Source organism: Alligator mississippiensis, chromosome 2 (assembly GCF_030867095.1).
Source record: "Alligator mississippiensis isolate rAllMis1 chromosome 2, rAllMis1, whole genome shotgun sequence".
Lineage (NCBI taxonomy): Eukaryota > Metazoa > Chordata > Crocodylia > Alligatoridae > Alligator > Alligator mississippiensis.
Window position 1 is genome coordinate 244764130 of NC_081825.1, and position 20476 is coordinate 244784605.

The 20476-nt window shown below is 42.8% G+C and overlaps 1 protein-coding gene across 2 annotated transcripts in view; it reads right to left on the reverse strand.

The window, feature by feature from the left end:
- Positions 1 to 10351: 10351 nt before the first annotated feature.
- Positions 10352 to 20476, reverse strand: part of LOC102576410 (neuroendocrine protein 7B2) — an 88357-nt gene continuing 78232 nt past the window's right edge. For both annotated transcript variants that reach the window (XM_006276292.4, XM_059723008.1), the window contains exon 6: positions 10352 to 10947. In XM_006276292.4, the coding sequence (XP_006276354.1) occupies positions 10852 to 10947 (96 nt within the window). In that variant the 3' untranslated portion in view covers positions 10352 to 10851. The remainder of the gene's footprint in view (positions 10948 to 20476) is intronic.

Below are 20476 nucleotides of genomic sequence, written 5' to 3' on the forward strand. Positions count from 1 at the left end.
CTGTTCCAAAGTACTGCTTCCCCCCTAATCCCCGCCAGCCCAGGGACTTGGGCTCAACTTTGGCAGACTCCCCCCTCACCCCAGGCCTGTATGCACATGTGTGCCCGGGTGTGCCCAGCAAGCACAATCCCTGCTTCCCATAGCTTCCAGGGTCTCCCTCATCCCTGCCAGCCTGCCATACACTGCACCCCACCCCTTTTTTTCTGATTGAGTGCTAGACACTTAATGACCAGGGATCAGGGTTTTCCATTTGCTGCAGACATGGGCAACTTGTGCCACCTTAGTCAGGGGGGGCACATGCCCCCCCAGTGACCAGTCAGTGATTGGGGGGGGGATTCCCCATGGCCAATCTTGCCAACTGGGGGAGTGGGGACCTGGAATTGGCTGCAGCGCTTTATCTGGTGCTCCTACTCCCCAGCTGGTGCTCACAGGAAGGGCACCTGTGCTCCCTCCTGTCCCCTCTGCCCATAGCCTAAGCAGGGAGCATGGCCTGTCAGGGGGTGCACCAGTGCTCTCAGGGGGTGCATGTGCATCCCTGTGCACCCCCTACGCAACACCACTGGCTGCAGAAAAACATGGATTTTCTTTAAAGGAGAAAGACATGGATTTTTGCCTGTTAAGGAAAAAAGCATGAGAAACAGCAGGTTCCCCTTGCAGGCTGGCAGAGTTCTAGCCTGCAAGGGGCTGCTTGGGGCAGGGGGCAGTGGGAGGAGGGCTATCAGGCAGGGGGTGCCACATGCATGTGGCAGCCAAGCAGTGTGGAGAGCTCCTGCAGCTCCCTCCAGGTAAGTCTGAGGGGAGAAGATAGAGGCCCCAACAGGCAGGGAGGGAGTGGGGCAGGGCTGGGGGTGCTGCCCAGCCAGGATGGTGCATGGGGCCCAGGACTAGGGCAGGAATGGGGCCATGGGGCCTGGTTGGGGGAGCAGGACAAAGCCATGGACAGCTTGTCCATGGGGTAGTGGGGAAGGGACCAGCTCCCTGCCACTGTGTGCACGCCCAGGGAGGAGGGTATGGGGGGGGCACGTGCCCCCCAAATTTGTGTGTGGGGTGGGAGCAGATGCAGGCTGCCCGTTGTGGCCTTGGGGCTCCCTACCCTGCTCCTCTCCCCAGGAACTCAGCGGCCTACTGGGTGGGACCTGACATGGGAGGGCAGAGCAGGGTGGAGAGGGTTGGTACTGCTGTTGGGAGTCCCACACAGTCTGTGCCACCATGGCAAGGTACCCCCTGCCCATTTGGCAGCAGTGAGGGGCACAACTCCATGCCACTACCTGGTGGGCAGGGGGGCCTTGCCATGGCAGCGTAGCCAGCATAGCCAATCGCTTCAATCACTGCAGCTGCTTCTGGGAGTGTCTGTGGCCACTTATGGGAGAAGTGCCAGCTGATCACTATAGCCGCTCCCAGAAGTGGCCACAGCCACTCCCACAAGCAGCTGCAGCGATTGTAGCAATCAGCTAGTGCTTGCAGGGGAGGCACCAGTGCTCCCGCCAGCCCGCTCTGCCCATTGCCTAAGCAGTGAGGGTGGCCAGTCAGGGGGTGCACCAACATTCTCAGGGGGGTGCAGATACACCCCTGTGCACCCCCTACATGTTGCCCCTGAAACTTTATTTGCAAAAATGTAGGTATCGACAGGCTTTCAGTGCTTGAGAGGCTAGGTGGAAGGTAGAAAGGACATTGTAGACTGAAAGTTTAAACTTAGCCATCTACTTAGTCACCTAAATCCCAGTTTTAGCCATCTGAGTCCCTTTGTGCATCAGGCCCTTTATCCTTCTGACACTGTCTACGCATGTGACAGTTGAAAATAAACTGATGGAAAATGATATGATTAAAATGTATTTAACCGGTGTTAGATATTGGAGGACAAGTTGTGAACCTCTTTCTCATGCTGGCAATTAACTGATTACTATTATAAGTGGCATATATATGGTGTTTAGCATGAAAAATTCAGTTGGAAAGTAGTAATATCAATAAAAGTCCACAAAATAACCAGAAATATATTTCCATGTTTCAATCCCTGATTACTAACTGAATTGCTTAGCTTTCTGTATAGCTGCTTTTTTTTTTTCTTTAGGAATTTGTTTAAAACAATGACTCACTTTTTCAATGGAATTCTACAGTTATCTTTACCTCATCAATATTAGATGAAAAAATACAGTGGATGACTCTAGTTCCATATTCATTGAATCCAATGGAAATTTTGCATTTGACTTTATGGCTAGTTTTATGATCTATTTTCTTCTTGTGGGTATATGCAGACAGGAGTGTTTAGGATATTTCATACTGCAAAATACCAAAAATGTCAGTATTTTTTTTCCGTTTTCAAATCTTTAAAAAAAAAAAAAAAGACTTCCATCCTGCAGCTTTTAACCTGAAAATCAAAGGTGCACTGCTTGTGGAAGTACTTCAGGATCAGAACCATAATCACAGATATCCCAATGGAATTCTAGTCCTGGTTAGATAACTTAATCATGTGCACATGGGAAGGCAGACTAATTAAAGGCTCATAAACATATTTATATGATACTTTTTAGCAACTACTAATGGTTTTCATTGTTTATGTGGGTATAACCTGCACCAAATCTGGTCCTAAGAAATAAAAGTAGAGAAGACAATGGTAGCAATATGTTCAGCATCAAAAACATACTGCCCTGCTTTGGAACCTAACTCCTGTACTTTCAGATAATCAGAACTCTAAAGATTCCTGGTGGCTTCCAAGAATGTTACCCATGTCTGTTGTCCCTTAGATTTGAAATAAAAATCGGACAATATTTGTACGTTTAAACTCAAGCTGCAGCGATTTGTAAGTGACATCATGTAGAAGAGGACAGAAAGTTTGTGATGCCATTAGTAAACAGACGAGGTTCTAAACAGGATATTTTTCTTCTTTGTGATTTCTCCTTTGTCTCAGTCACTTTACAACTAAATTCAGCCACTGACTCCCGCCCTTGTTTTTCTTGGACAGGCTGGTAATATGACGAAATATTACAATTAAAATGAGAAGACACCCATTTACATGCATATATTTGAATATGATTTGATTCCATCAGTTTAACGGATAGTACATACACTTGATCTTTGCCATATGAAATATAAAAGGGGTTTATTTAAATCTCCCTATTTTTTCTAGATTGGAACCCCTCCCCCCAACCCTACTACCTTGTCCTACTATCTTCCTTATCACTGACCCATCTCTTCCCAACCCCCCCTGTGGACGAGAGAAAAAAATAGAACCTGGTAGCCAAGCAAGCTTTTTCTTTTTTCAGCTCGAATTGCTAATGCTCTTGCCATGACATTCACAATTGTTTAAGATTTGTAATGCTCTCATGTGTTCAACACATGGGTAACAGATATTTCTGTTGTCAAGAATCACATAGTCAACGGAAAGCAGTTAGAATCATAAATAAAGCAAACCTGATCAGATACTACATACTTCCTCCTCATGGTGAATTAGGATGATACACTGGAATTCAGCCCCATTCTTCAACTAATGGCAGAAAGCTTGAACATACACACTTAGAACTGTGCTTATGAACCTGAAGAATGATTTACTTAACTCTTTCTCCTACAGAAAGAAGACTGTTTGAAATACTTGTGCTAGGACTATGTTAGCCAAACATATTCCTGGTGTGCAATGGATGAGGCCCTCAATTGTAGAAACTCTAATCCACACTTCTGTTGCAGTATATTTCTCTTTTAACACTTGCCTTTCAGTAGTTTATCATTAATGGTTTAAGGGGAAAGACGAGAGACACCTTCTGTGTTCTTTCCTCTCTCTCTGACCCTGGCAGTTATCCATTTACTTCATTCTTGAGGGCTAAGGATATGTTCATGCCTAAATGAAAGTGAAAAGAGCAGGAAGTAGCCATTCATTCCTAATAAGCAAAGTGAAACTTTTTCCTGTCCCTTCTAAGGGAGGCAGGTGGAGTGGGCAGATCCACAACCAAATTAAATTACTGCTGTTGTCGCTGACTTCAATGGAGCTATGACAATTTATACTAGCTAAGGTTTATGCCATTTAAGGATTTGTGGTTTTGTGTTTAAGGGATTCCTCACGTACTTAAAGAGGAAAATAGATATTTGATTTTAAAAAGACAGTTTAAGATCCCAAAGCATGAATAAATGCTTGAGTATACATATGTATTTTTCATCTACTTAAAGCTCAAAATAAGTGCATATAGAAGATGAAGCACAAGATCATTTCCTTGCATTTGTACGATGTGTTTCTGATGTGGCTGGCCATCCTAGACAAAGTATGGAAACCTGATTATAGTTATTTTGCTAGGTAAGAAAAGGAAAAATAAATTTTCCTTTATTTTGTTCAAAACTGTCTTGTCATTTCTAAGTGCACACACACACTGGGTGGGATGTGGTGTCTTGTGTGGGGTATATTCCGAAGTGTTTAAGTTCCACTTTAAGGCTTTTCCTTCCTTTCCAATTTGTATAGACCATAGGGTGTCTAATTTCAAAGACAGAAATTGTCTGACTCAATTGGCCAGAAGCACTGGGATGAGATCTTAGATGATTACAAATGTTGTCCTCTGATTTACTGGCAACCAGTATCACCTGACAGGGTGACTAGAAAAGAAAGCTGAAACAAAGAGAATTTAAAACCTGGCTGCATTGCCCTATTTAACAGAATGGTTATTTCGGTAGTTTGAAACTTCTGGGTAACAACTTCTGCCGCTGCCACAGGCTCAGATGTATTTGCCTTATAGCATTTTGTATTGCATGTTTCTTTTGATCATGGTGACTTTCCCATCTGCATTTATGCTGAATCCCTCTGTCACCTCCCTCTCTTAGCCTCTCACATATGATTAATGTGGCCCCGCCCTCCATAAGGTAAACCTGGACCAGGTTGCCCTGGGCCTCATCTGAATAAAAATTTTTGGAGTATCCCAGGACTTCTGAAAACAGCACCTGGTTCCAGTTAGGAGTGAGGGCTAATTAGTATATGGTTCTTTTGTGGGTGTATCTGGAGTACACACCAATACTGAGCAGTTGAGGCACAAAGCTAGCTGGTCCAGCTTCAGAAGCAGAACTCTCCACGGTAAGTAGGTGCCATAAGTACTACTCAAAAGTGTGTTTATGGAGTACCTGTGCTAAAACATACATCAGTTTCAAAGAAAGATAACATGCATCAATTCTGGATGTGTTAAGTGCATGGGTACTGAATGCAAATTGCTACAACCATGTTTAATGTTAAAGGCCATTGTTTTCAAATTTGCTCCTCACTTTCAGGGAAGAGAGGGGAAAGGGACTGCTGAAAGAAAGAGTTGGAGGCGGGGAGCAGAGAGCAAAGGGGCCACCTTGACCCCCCAGATGTATTTTCTCTGCCATAACAGTGGAAAGGGGACAAATTCAAGGTAAATCTCCAATAGGTAGGTTCTATTCCTAGAAAATTATACAAAATGGTAAATTTCCATTATTAAAATATAATGGGGGGTTGTCTTATATCAGGGCCATCAATTCAAGTAAATATGGTAATCCCAAATCAGGCAAAACATGTAGGTACATGAACCTGGCTGTCCTGTAACTCACATAAGTAAAGTAACACCCTGGCCATTCAGTCTGTCTATCCTTTTTTCTGCCCTTCCTCCCTACAAATGGAGAAATAGACAATGAGCTGTCTTAGTGCATTTGGCAAAACTATTCAAACCAGCTCTGCTTACAACCCTACTGGATGTTCTCTTCCACTTTCAGGAAATAGTTCTGCAGCTTTCTTAAAGGAAATGTATAGGCACTGTAAAATATCAAAAAGACTTTGTTTAGCTAAATATTAATGTGCCAACAGAAATAATATATACTGCTAAAAATTAATATATATATGTGTGTCAACAGAAATAAAGCACATCAGTGTTTATTTTCTCGATCATTCTTACACTATTAAGATTACTTTGTGGATTAGCATCCTTATATTTTATAATATTGATTTGACTAATATTATAATTTGTCAACTGACAAAAAAAATATAGTGTATTTTATATGCCTGTGTACACATACATGCACAAATATGTAAGTACACATGGGAAATTCTGTGTTACAAATCAAATGTTTTCAGCCACTTAATAGGCACGTCTACATGTGATGCTATGTCACTGTAGCAACGTACTACAGCAACATAGCATCCATGGATGTCTACACATGTCCAGCAGCTACTTTGCCATTATAGCTCACTGCTATGGTGAAGTAACTGCTAAAAATAACTATGTGTTGCACGTACGGCGCAGTACGGGCGGTTAGTGCACCATGCTTTAGTATTTCCAAGACAAAGTATTAAAGCCTGGTGCAGTAACAATATCACCGCAGTAACAATATCACCATAGGGCAATGTGTAGATGCACCCAATAATACTTTAAATGCTATAGTAGGTACATAAATACATAATGTCATTGCAATACAATATACTTTATTTTTTATAGCTTCCTTTGTACAAACTGTATCTCAAAGTCCTTTGGAGTTTATTAAGACACTTGCAGTTTTTAAAATACCTAACAATATGAAATTTTTCATTCTAAAGAGTTAAAGTAGCAACCTAAGGCATTTAATTTTAAAATCTCATTACTGCTCTAACTTGGACTACTACATTTGCACTAATGCCAACTCTCATGAAAAAATCACAAGACCCCTGATTTCCAAGTCCAATTAACTCTGATTCATGATCTCCTGATAGAGAGATCAAATCTTGGGATTTTTTCTTCTGGCACATGTAGACAGGGCCATGCCAGTAAATCTGTGGAGGGGAAGGGGCAGAGGGAGAAGGAAGGGATGGGGGGCACAGATCAAGGCCCCCACAGGGAGTGAGGCAGGCAGCAGGGGCTGGGGTTAATGGGACCCCGGGTCCAGGGCAAGTCATGCAACAGAGCTGTGGGCAACTGTCTGTCTGTGTGCACGTGTGTGTACATCTGCCCCTCACTCCTGACCCACAGTATCCCGCATCCTGCCAGGGTGTATGGGATGCCCCCTACCCAGACTCCAAACTCAACCCACACACACACACACACACACACAGAGCCCACTACACCTTCACAAATAACACCCCCCCCACACACACACACACTTTAAAAATAACAGCTCATGATTTACGTTCCAAATCTCTTGAATTTTAAGAGTCTGTCTCATGATTTTTGACATGGTGGGGTTGGCAATACTGCACCTGTGAAAGTTGAAAGCATATCATTTTTTATATCAGCTCTCTTACTGGAACATCTTCCTTAATTATCCAGATTTTTTTAAAGGAAAGTCAGGCATTTCACAATTCAAAATAGAGCTAAAATTAATTTATTATTGTTATATACTCCACCCTAAACATATTGTGAATGAGCAATATGCACACTCAACTGAAAAAGGGCATTTGATATTTGTTGGGTCCTGACTGACTGAAAGATCAGCAATACGATGTGTTTTAGGAAAGGTCATTAAGCATAGCTAGAATTCCATTGTTCTCTTTTGGGTGGCAAAGAGGACTACCTGTTCTAGTCCATTTCAGAAAGGCAGCTCAAACACAGAACTTATTAGATAGAATTCATAGATAGAATTGTTAATTTTGTATTTGTATTAATTTTAATAGAATTGTTCATTTCATTATCAAGAATATAAAGACCACATGTGAAAGTTTCTCAACTTGGGGCTTCCCTGGCAAGTTAAACCTGCTTAATGGAATCAGCAGATTGCTGCTGATTGCCAGGAATTTGATTTCATTTAGCAGGCAATTCCTTTAAGGGAGGTTTAACATAATGTGACAATGTGAAAAAAATCTTGAAACTCTAGAACTTGTTTTGCCTTCTTCACACAGTTCTATGAGAGAGAATTTCAGTTTCCCAGCCCCTGCAGCAGTCATAAACAGTTATCAGGAAGGATCTCTACAGTAATCTAGTCAGTCTGTGGTGCCTAATTATCACATCACTGTAAGGTGGGATAAAGTGACTGAGAACTGCAATGCTTAAAGGAATCAGACAGGAGATTTTTGATGTTATTAAACAAACCACACCTGGCCCCTCCCTTTATAAACCATGCATGTACCAAACACAAACACATGGAACAGCATATAAAGGAGGGAAGAGTTTTAAAAAAGCATGACTCACTTTACTGATTGATTCTTTTATCTGGTAGTCATTAAAATGAACTTTTATATAGTAAACCAGCTAGAGCTTATAGAACCATTTTTTTTCTACCAGTGGAGAAGGCAATAGGTTGTCTAGAGAAATCTAGAGATTCTTACAGCTCTATGGGTGTGGAAAACCCTTCTCTAACTAGAATGCTTCTAGCCACAGTTGCAGCTGCTATGGATATGCAGAAGGCAATGGATGTTTTGCCTACTTTGAGCCATTAAAATCAATGGGAAGTTCTGCTTCTGAACTGTTAACATGACATACAACCCGTGTTTTCTACTCTATAGAGTCAACCTATGGCTATGAATCATTTCTGCAATCTCAAAACCTGAATAGAGAATAAGCATGAAAAATACATTAAGAAAGATCCATAAATAGACCAAACTTTGTTACCGTGGACTGCTGAGTATCCTCATCTTCCAATGAAGTTATTAGGACCAGGAAATAATCAATACTTCATAGGAAATGTTCAATTAATTGCAATATCCATTTATAAATCCACTGTACATTATATCCTCTACAATTCAAAATATCAGTTAAATTATTTGTTATAAGAAAATAAAGTATGAAGCAGCTCATAAATAATTTAGACTACATTTGATTCTAGAGTTTTGCAACCTTTTCTCAAAATATTTGTGAGGCATAGCTCAGCAAATAAATAATTTATTATGGATTGTTTGTTCAGTTCTACCCTGAAAACTAATTCCAAACACAGATCAGTCCACTTATTGATGTACTGTGAATTACTTGTATCTAACCTCAAGTGAAAATTCGCTTGTCAGTCTTGTACCTATTTTAGTACGTCATCTAGATTGATTTTTTTTATTGGGGGTGTGCAGTTTGTTGCATCACAGAACTGAAGTTCATAATATAAGGTAACTATTTTCCATGATTCTTGGTCATTTTGCATGCAGCCTGCTTGCCAGACAACTTGTAAAAATAATAGAATTTGATCTGTAGACCCAATCCTAGCTCTCAATTTGCTGCCTTAGGTAAGGAACAGTGCCCTCCTCTAGTCCCTCAGAAAGGAAAGGCCTTCTGAGTTGCCCAATTGCTATTTCAAGAGCAGTGACAGAGTACTGCTGCTTGATCGGGAAGGGAATTATGCTCTACTTCTTGTTCAGGAGTGTTAAATGCCCATAGTACACCTTTTCTTTTGGTAGCAAAGCAAGTTAATTTATGTAGCCTAACCAAGGGTTTACCTGCCACTGAAACTATATTGAGAATCACCAGAAAATTAGTAGAGTTGGAGGCCCAGGGCAAGGTTGACTGAGTAGTAAGAATCTTACTTGCCTCTAGCCTAATTTGGATAGTCAAAAAACCCACAACCACTGCTATCCAAATGTGTAACCTTGGGAGCACCTTCCTGTGTTGCTTTATTCTGATGACTAAGGCTGACACTGTGCTGCAGATATGGCTGCTGTTCATCCTGGTTTTTAATGATAAGATTCCACACCCAGGAATTTAGGCTTAGTGGAGTCTCAATCGGTAATATTTTTTATCAAAGGCAAATGTCATCTTTCTCAGCTGAGACATTTAATGGGAGCGTGACTAATTCAGACACTTTTTAATGCAGGGTTGTTCAACTGGTCGGCCACACGTGACCCCTGAAAGGCTAGCATGTGGCTCATGGGTTCCCACCAGGCCACTACTCCTCCCATCAGCAGCTCTTTCCATGGCTGCCAGGAAAGGGCTAGAGTGCCTGAGATGCATGGCAAAGCCAAGTTGCCCACACTGCAGGAGGTTGATTCATGCAGCTGAGAGAGCGGGGGCAGATACTGTGCACGTGGCAGGGGGAACTGAGCTGAGCTGAGCTGCCTGCAGAGGAGGAGAGGCTGCCCATGAGGCTACAATGGAGAACTGAACAGCCCACAGAGCAGGGGACTGGAGCCAGGGGAGTCCCAGCCCACCAGTACAGACAACATATGGTCCCTGGGTCTGTGGCTCCTCTCTGGAGTAAGGCTGCCTAGAAGTTAAACAGCTCTGTTTTAATGGCTAAATGCTGCCGACACTAAGCCAGAAAGAGTTGGATGCCAGTTTGTAGACTAGAGAAATATTAGCAGCCAGCTAAGGTGGGTGAAAACATCTGGAAACAGTGAGAGAATTAAATGATAAGAAAAAATTGAGAAAAATATTGCACTGAATATATTATCAAAGCATACTGTTTTAATTTTTGTTTAGCCTGACAATAACTGAACCAGATTATCCTATTTTATATTTTAGAAAATGTCACTCAGGAAACGCTCTAGATTGCTTGAATGTTTATTAAAATAGACCAAAAGCCAAAAGTCTCTGAGTAAATTAATAGCTTGTTTTTGCTAAGTAACTGTATTTGTGAACAAAACACAAAACTCTAACTTCTGTGTTTTGAATGTCGCAAATATTAAGATTAAACACTGGGCTCAATTGAGTAATATTTTTGCTTGCCTTCCTTTATACAAATTGCTCACTGAAGCCATTTACTTCACGTTAGCTCTTAACATGACTAATATTTTTAAAGCTTACTCCATGACTAAAACGAAAACAACAAAACAGGCCTATTACCATAATTTAACAGAAAACAGAACCATATTTTCATTATTTAGGAAAACATAATGTTATAAATACAGCTGTTTCTCATCCACAATTATATAAATAATAAACATGCTGCCAATCACAATAATTTCAATAGCTGGTTATATATAAGCAATAATATTACGATCTCATGAGGAATGGCCTGAGTTTTCATCATTCGTCTTTGCAGTTCTTATTCGGTGCCTTTGTCTTCATCTGAAAAATGAGGAACGGATTTCTTTGCGACAACATTGTCCAGTCTCTGTCCTTGCAGGTATGGGTTCACACTCTGAAAAAAGTTTTAAAAAACCCCAAAAAACAAATTAAAAGATACTAATTATTAATGGGGAATTATACCCAACTAGCAATAATAGGAATATAAACAATTTTTACCTGTTGTGTAAACTGATAGATTGTTAGGAAGCCAAACAGATCAGATAAACAGAAGTGACCAAGTCACTTGCTTTCAGAAGTTCTGCACTCTCCACCTGACCCAACTTTTCTAAGTGTATTTTTCACTGCTTTAGTGACTTTAGTCCTTCACAGCCTACTTCCATTCTATGGAAAATTAGGGGCTCACCTCTACCAAACTAGATCAATAGTATATTGGGTGTTTTATGAGTAAAGAGAAACAAATCAAAACTCAGTGGGTTGCTCTCCACAGAAGCAGCATGTGTGTGATCAGGTTAGTAAAAGTATATATAGCATTACATGTTGCAGCTTCACCAGTATTTCAGGGTATACTAAAGGAAAGCTTATTTTGAAAGAATAATTGGCCTGGAAATATTCAGAGTTTCTCCCTGGGAGCTATTTCTTCTTCAAGGACTGTGAAAAAGAAACAGCTCAAGGGAATTAGCTTTACTAGTTTCAAGTTGGTCATTGTTTTTTTCCTAAATAAACTCTAGTGCAAGAAATAATGTATTCCACTAAAAAGAATAAAGGCTTTAGTTGTACTTACTGTGCAATGTAGAAAAATGAATGAGAGAATTTAACAAAATCTAAATAAAATGCCAACATATTGATTTTTCTTCTGTTCTACTCAGAGCAAAGAGAAAGGGGGATTGACAATAAGCAGGATACAGATCTCTGATTCTCAGCTACATGACACCAGCATAAGTTAAAGATACAAGGGCAAGCTTTTGCTACTAATGTAATGTCTCTCATGGATCTTATGCCAGTGGAAGCTGGCTGTCCTTCTCCTCTTCAACAGTCCTTTTCAGACCCCTGCCTTTCCATGTGAAAGAGCAGCCAAATGGGGAGTCTGCTGCCAATCTTAAACTGGAAAAAGTTCCTCCTCGACAAAGGAATACTACCAGGACAACCCTTGGCTATTTTGAGTTCACTTTGTGCTATGCAAGAAGTATAAAACAAATGTGGAGGCTCCATGAATCCAGCTGTGGAACTATTATGACAGTGTAGTGGAGTAAAAAGTGTCTGGGATCAATTTTCAACTATTTACTCTTTTCTGGCAGTATAAAGTAGCCTTATTGTGAGCTTAAATATTAGTAAAATCCACTGTGAGGCCCCTTTATAACCTCAGGTGAGTCAAATACTCTCTGTTCACTCATGGATCTGAATAAAACTTGGCAGCATGGCTTCTTATTTTCAACCAAAGTTTTGTGACACCTTAAGGCTGGAAGCAGACGTTGCTTTCGTATCACCATGAACATTGTTATGGTGGCACAAAGGCCAAGCAAACAGATGTCTATGTCTCTTGTCATGCCATAAACACCCCTATCTATGGCTGTAACAATAGATAGCAATATAAACTTGTGCATCACCAAGCTCCAGGGCCTGACCATAGTCTGCTGTCCCCATGCACTAAAGTGTCATGGGGATAATGCTCAGAGTTCAGTCCCAGACCCCAATATCTTCCCCCTACCATGTCCAAGACCTGCAGGGGAACAGGCCCTGCAGAGGACCAGTGGCCATAGTCCTGACAACCAGCACCAGCAGGGAAAGGAGCTTCCAGACACAAAACATTCCCAGTGTGGCACAAGGCCCCATAGATGGGGTACTAGTACTTGACTGAAGACACCAGGGTTCATCAGTGGACCATGATGAGGCTGCATCCCCATCAGTGGAGCTAGCTCCACCTGCACCCTCACAGCACCTGTCCACCACATACAATAAGACATCCCTGCTCCTGGGGTGTACTCTCTGTTCTCCATCATTTTGGGCAGAGTGGAGTTGCAGAAGACCCTGGCATCATGATGCTGTCCAGTCAGCCACTGAAGATGTGGGTGAAGTGGCCACAGTGGTTTGTACAACAACATGAAGCAGGACAGAGAAGAAACCCTTGTGGTTGACGAACTCCATGGAGTCTTGAGGTAGGCAGATAATGGGAATACAAGTGTTGTTGATGGCCCCTATGCAGTTGGGAAAGCCCATCTGGCAGAATCCAGTGATGACCCTCTTGTGACTTGCTGTGTCAGACAACATGGCTCACTAGCATGTCCTGCATGATCAGCACACCTCCTGAACTGCTGCTCTGGCCATGGACTTCCCGATGCTGAACTGGTTGACAGTGGAATGGGGGCTGCAGAGAGATGTGAGCTTCCAAATGGTGGCTGGTGACATGCATTGTTGAGGTCAGGGGTGGCTTTATACCAGTGTTCTGCTGCTTGATATAGGAGACCAGGTAGGCAACAATGATGATGAAGGTGGCCCAGCACATGTAAAAGTTCTGCAGCCACTGCTCAACATCTCAAGTGCCCAGAATGATCTGCTCCCAGTAGTCACTGCTCATCTTGCAGGCCAATCAGTCTGGAGTTGCTCCTAGACCACCCCAGATTTCATGGCCTCCATTAGGGTCTCATCTTCCTTGGCCATATGTTTCATAGTTTCATAGTTGGTAGGGTTGGAAGGGACCTGAGCAGTCCGACCCCCTGCCATGGGCAGGAAAGAATGCTGGGGGTCAAACGACCCCGACTAGGTGATTGTCTAGCCTCCTTCTGAAGACCCCCAGGGTAGGAGCGAGCACCACTTCCCTTGGAAGTTGGTTCCAGATCCTAGCCACCCTGACTGAAGTAGTGCCTCCTTATGTCTAGCCTGAATCTACTCTCAGTCGACTTATGGCCATTATTCTTTGTTATTCCCAGTAGTGCTTGGGAGAACAGGGACTCTCCCATTGCCTGCTGGTCCCCCTTGGCAAGTTTATGGATAGCCACCAGATCCTCTCTCAGCCTTCTCTTGTGGAGGCTGAACAGGTTCAGGTCCCGTAGCCTCTCCTCGTAGGGCCTGCCCTGCTGCCCCCTGATCATGTGAGTGGCCCTCCTCTGGACCCTCCCAATGCTGTCCACATCCCTCCTGAAATGCAGTGCCCAGAACTGGATGCAGTACTCCAACTGCTGCCTGACCAGTGTTGCATAGAGGGAGAGGAACACCTCCTTGGACCTGCTCGTGATGCATCTATGGATGCATGACAAGGTACGGTTAGCCTTCCTGACTGCATCCCCACATTGGCGGCCCATGTCTGTCTTGGAATCAATAATGACACCAAGATCCTTTTCTGCCTCTGTGCTGACAAGAAGGGAGTTCCCCAGCCTGTAGGTATGGAATTTGTTGGCTAGACCCATGAGGCTTGCTGGCCATGAGCACTGATAAGCAGCCTCACATGGGAGTACATGCCCTGGAGCCCTGTGCTGTATGTCACCATAAGCATCTCCTGGATCACCTCAAGACAGGCACAGAACATCTCTCTAAGTCTCTGGTGAAAGGAGGAGGACAAGCAGGTGTTGGTGCAGCTCTTGGCTTCTACTAGAGGGGTAGGAGTGCATTGCAACATGCAGAAACAGAAACTGATATGATTGCTCTGGGGTTCGTCTTTCAAAGCCTCTCATCTGCGAGAGAGAAGACAGCCGGCCAATCAGTGCTTCCCCATGCACTCAGCTGCTCTCAGCACTCTAGCAGCCAGAGGTGCCCACAAAGGATGCTGGGATGTATTAAAGGGCCCCCCTGGCTCTAGGCCATCAGCAGACTCTCAAATGCTTATAATGTTCTACTGATAAGTTTTCCTACCAGGGGAACAAAACCATGAGACTTCCTGTGGTTCATTTGAACTTTTGTACATACCCAATGGTAACTTTAAATCAGGACTCATTAAAAAATGATGCGTGTAAACATATTTTTTGCATTTGTTTTATGCAGATCTATTCAATATTCATTTAGCAAAATTCAATTGTTACACAACTTTCTAGGAATAATCGTAAAATTCTTAGAAGACTTAATTGGTTTGTTTTCTGAGGGAGCTCACTTCTTAATTTTTAGAAATGAGAAGAAAATGAGACTACATAAAGAATTATTAAGAATTAATAAAACAGAAACCAAGATATAATGCAAAATTCTGTGTTGACATAAATCTCAGCTAACCCTGCTGAAGTCAAAGTAATATTATTGTAGCTCTGAAGTATCTCTTTTCTCTCAAACCAGATCAATAATATGGTCTGTGGTTTATCAGAACAGGGAAACAAAAACAAAACAACTCAATGGCAAAATCCAGTGATGATCTCTTCTGAGTTGCTGTGGCAGATGACATGGTTCACTAGCATGTCTTGCATGATCAAGCACACCTCCTGGACTGCTGCTCTGGCCATGGACTTCCTGATGCTGAACTGGTTGACAGTGGAATGGAGGCTGTGGAGAGATGCAAGCTTCCAAATGGTGGCTGGTGTCATGCTTTGTTGGGACCAGGGGTGGCTTGCAGTTTCTCTTGTGAACATAGGCCAAAACCCAACTGTGTCATTAGATGAAGAAGTAGCACTATATTATTAGTGTTGGCTACATAAGCAGCATTTAAGGCCATTTGAGAGGATTTAAGATTCTATTCCCATGGTAAAGGCACATGATTATGTGTAAGTTGCAGAAAAACAACGGAAGAGCAGGTACCTCCCATGCTTCAGCCCAATAACCTAGTTATTAGGACATTTACTAGAGGAATGGGAGACCCAGGTTCCAGTCCCCACTTACACAGAAAGGGTTTGAACATACATCTCCCTCTTCCCAGAAAAGTGTCCTAACAACCAACTCAGACTAGATATTGCCAAAAACAACCTCCACCATCCTTTGAAGCTGAACCATTGGGCAGCCAAAAGGAAAAGATATGCAGGACCAGATGGAGAACTAGCCACAGTAAGGGAAAGACAGGGGCTTGGGTTCTATGCCCCTCACATAGGGCAGAAGCTCACTCACTGCTGTCTGTCCATCCAACGACTGTTAAGTGAAAGCATGCAGAAATACCAGTGGGGCAAAGGCAGGGGCCAAAACCTTAAATCACCCTCCTTTCCAAAGCAGTATCCATCACAGAGTCATCCCTAAAATCAAGCCACTTGAAGTTTGCTGTTACTTTAAATAGAGTTCTTGATGTATTTAGGAAAAGATTTTTTAGATTTTAGAGAAGGCAAGTAAGCACAAATCTGAGTTCCCTTTTAAGTATCTCAGTGCTACTAACCCGTCTAAAGTTAGATCCCACTCCCCTCCCAAACAACTCAACTTGTCCCTCTGAGCCTGCTCAGACAGAATCTATCATGCCCACTTCTGTTTTGTGGCAACCATATTCTACTGCTGAGACCATGTAATTCTGCATAAACATTTTTAGTAATGTTCTGTCTTTTAGACTAATATTAACAGATACCACATTCTAGGTCTTCAGCCTGAGAGTTTGAACCTTCATCTCTTGCTTCCCAGTAGAATACCCTAACCACCTGGTGATAGGCTAAAAGTGGTAAATACGAAGGACACACGCCACTCCTGTTGAAGCTGGTCTACTTAGTAGCTCATGGAAATACATGTTAGACCAAAAGGAAAGCAAACCAGAAGATGCTTTGCTCTGTGGCTCAGTAAAACTAACATTGTCCTAAAAGGAAAGGAGCCCTGTGCTCCAGCCCCTGCTCTCTGTACTCAGCATTGTTTCTGTATTTGGCATTAAATAACCATTGAATAAAATACATATAGATCCATAAGCTGGAGCCAAATGCAGAAACCAGGACCCCCTGACTTCTAGAGCAGCGGCATCTCACTGAGCTATAATTCTTCTCATTTGCTTTTCTTCTGTCTCCAGATATCTTCTCCTGTTGTGCACTAGAGGGGTAGAGGGTAGTGTTAGCCCTACCCCACTGTTTGGCAAGATAGCGAACTTTATTGGGAAGTGGGAGATGTAGAGTCAAGCTTTCTTAAAGGCCTAGAATCCCCAGACAAATGCCCCTTCCTCTGGGCTAAAAGTTAGGAGGGCTGCCCTCCTACAACTAGCATTCTGGGGACTGACTGAGAAAATTAGGTGTTCTCCTGGGCAAAGCATAAGTGGCTGGAGCAGGTCTTTCCTAGCATGCTCAGTAAGAGCATTTGAGTTATGCTGATGCCATTTATCTCTCTAATGTTAAGCGGGTAAATAGCACTTACTTAGGCCCCAGGCAGACATTAAACTTAAGACACAGTTAACCAGTTAATCACATCTTGAAGTGTAAACTAGCCACAAATTCAGTGGATTAATGGCATAATAAAACAGGAAACCAGCTACAAAGTTATTAATCAAAATATATGTAATAACTTTGTGGCTGGTTTCCATTATGCTTTAATTTGAACATGTGACAGGGGCTGCCCTAGGATTCAAGCTCCGGAGCAGTTCTGATCAGCTGATCCTGGGCAAGATTGGCATCGCTCCAGGGCTTGAGCCTTGGGTGTTGCTGATCAACTGACTAGCTGATAGGGACTTCCCTGGGGATTGAATCCCGGTGCAGTCCCTGCCAGATGACAACAGATCATGGATTCTGCTGACAATCAGCTGATCAGGACTGTTCCAAGACTTGAGTCCCAGGGCAGTCCCAATTAGCTGATGTTGATAGATCAGGACTGCCCCAGAACTCAAGCCCAGGGTAGTCCCGATATGCTTACAATCAGCTGATTGCCAGCCAGATCTTGGGACCACACAAGGATTCAAACTGGCTCCTGGGGCCCCCCTGATGATCCTAGACTCCTCCTGCATAGGTAATATGGCATAAGTGAGATCTGCTCCCCAATCATGCAATCATGTCTCCTGCCATGCACATGTGGTATGGCAGGAGGCACAATTTTTGAGATTGCAAATCAGATCCCATCCCAACAAATGAACATTTTAGCCACCTAAAGGGGGAGTTGGATTTGGGCATTAGAGCATATAGGATTTAGTAACCCTGTAAGTAACAAATGCAGCTAGGCTTTTTACATTATAGAAGAATGCACACAGGCATGTGCCCACTCGTGTACATATGCACACACTTGGCATGAAATTCATAAAGAGAATTATGCGTGGTTATGCTGAGCAGTCCAGTGCCTACCTTTAAGGCAGCTTGTGGTAAGATTCACAAATCCAAGTTAGGAACCTATGTTCCCTGTAAAAGGGAAGCACAGATACCTAGAAATGTGATTCATCACACCAAACGAGGAATGCCTAAGCTAGCCAATAGAAAGTGCAGAAAAGTAAGGTGGTACCTGAAATCCCACCCCTTTTTCAAACCTAGATACCTGTAGATTATGGCCTTATCTATGCTAAAATGTCATGCTGGCAAAACTCAAGTTTTCATGGTAAAAGTCTGCATGACAAATTCCCTCAAAAGTGGCAGAACCACTGCTCTGGTTACAGCCAGGTTTCATTATCTCCCAACTGACAGATGCCCTTCCACATTATATGGAAGTCAGCAGAAGGCAAATATAGACATTACTGTGTCTCTGATGGACCTTAGCAGTCCACTTAGTGCAAGCTCATAGTCAGCCATTCTGGATGTTGTTTTGGACTATGTTGTCCAAATTTTTTTAACATACTGGAAGCCAGTTCCTGCTTAAAAGTACCTGGCCATTTCAGAACTCCCCCATTTGCTGCTTCACCATCAAGCTTGAATTTCACACCTTTCCTGCCTGTGGCTGCAGTACTGAAAGGGAAAACATGGCTTTAAGTTTTGCCTTATTGATAAAAGCACAAGCAAAAATAAAAAGTGCTCCCTGGCAAAACCCTATTCTCTCCTGCCACAGACAGCTCCAGGGATTGCAAACCACCAGTTCTCATGCACTGAGATGATGTGCTGGGAGCAGTGCCTATGACAGATGGGATCAGCAGTGGAAGGAGAATATGCTCTGGCAGTTGCAGAAGGAACAGGAAGCCAGCAGGTGTATGCAGGGGAAGATTATATATATCTTCCAATAGTAGGCAGGCATGCTACAGAAGTTCATTAATCTACACAGCCAGCATGCTGCATCCAGCCTCCTTCAGCAAGCCCTTGGAAAAATCCCACATGGGATGTCCATCTACAAGTGGTCTCTGCTGAAAATGGGACAAAAGCCACAAATGATAGGAGATCCAGGACAGGTGTTTAAAATAAGGACTGTCCTGGTGAAAGCAGGATGTATGTTCACTATACCTTTCACCTTACTCATCTTGTGCACAATACAACAAAGCCACAACCACAACAGGCACATTTAGCTTGCTCAAGTCCAGTTGATTCCTAACTGACCAGAAGCAATCTCGGGTGGCCAAATTCCACACAGTGATCACCACTCACTTCTCAACAGGTAAAGTTGCTATCAACTCCTGCTGCATGTGCAGCACAGGGACAAACTTCACATGTGGATTGAGAAAAGGGGCCTTTCATATATAAAAAGTTCTTCAGACACTGCTGGTCATCCTAGGACAATTCAGTCTTACCACTCTGTGCCCCAAATTTTCACAAGCTATTAGCTGTAGGGATCCACTTTTTGTATACTGTCTACATTCTTTATCCAAAGAAGCCTAATACTACAGCTGTACCTTGTTTTCTTCCAGGTGGTACAAATAAGTAAATATGATGCGTTTCATGAAGAGGAAGGACTCAATCATACTATAAAGCCCTTTGGAACCTATGCTGATAGTGGAGGAAACAACAACAGCTGATGGTGAGTGTTTGAAAGATGGTGTGTGCAGATAAAAAAGCCACAGTAAATAGAGAAAAATGCATGCTAGGTTGAAGGTAATGCTCCCCTTTTCCTTCCCACCCTCATTTCTTAGTTCTCTTCCCTTTTATCCTGCAACACACTTGCCTGGAAGGCCAAAGGCCAGTAAGATGATTTCTCATGGTGTGTTTGGTGATGGTGGCTGTTGTAAGACAACAGAATTGTGAACTCCAAATTTTCTAGAGTAGGCCTGAGATTTACAGGCAAAAATGAAGGTTGGCACCCATCTTTAGGACAACAATCTAATGCCTGGAGCACTATCATAAGAAGTGGGAGACTCAAGCCTTCCTCCATCTGTAGGGTTTCAAATCCACATCTCCCTCTCCAAGCAAGAGGGAATGTGTAGTTCCAGGATTGGAGGTCTGGATTATGGTACCTGCTTCAGAGACTGTTTGTGCATTTTGATTAAAGAGTCATGGGAGTAAAACACAAACAGTCCTGCAAGCAAGGACTAGACCCAGGACCTCCCCTCTTGCCAGAGGAATGCCCACAAGTGTTTCTTTTTCCTGGAAAGAACTGACAAACCTTTCTTTATTTGTCTTCTATTTTTGTGGTCCCAGAAAATATTCCAGTATTAACATTTCTAGATGACACTCATGTAGCTATGTTGCTTCCAGTTCTTGAGTTAACACATACACAGTATCTTTGCATGATGCTACCGTGACCTGCTCTTTGCAGCTTTAGCCCCAAATGATTTATCCAAGGTCTCACAATCAATCTGATGGATGACTAGTTTCCATTTGCCTACCTTTCAAGTCCCAGATTACTACTTGAGCCAGTAAAGCACCTGCTCCTCCCTGTTCATACATATATGTTGAGCAAATGAGACAGCACAAAGCTTTCTTTTCTTTTCTTTCTTAAGT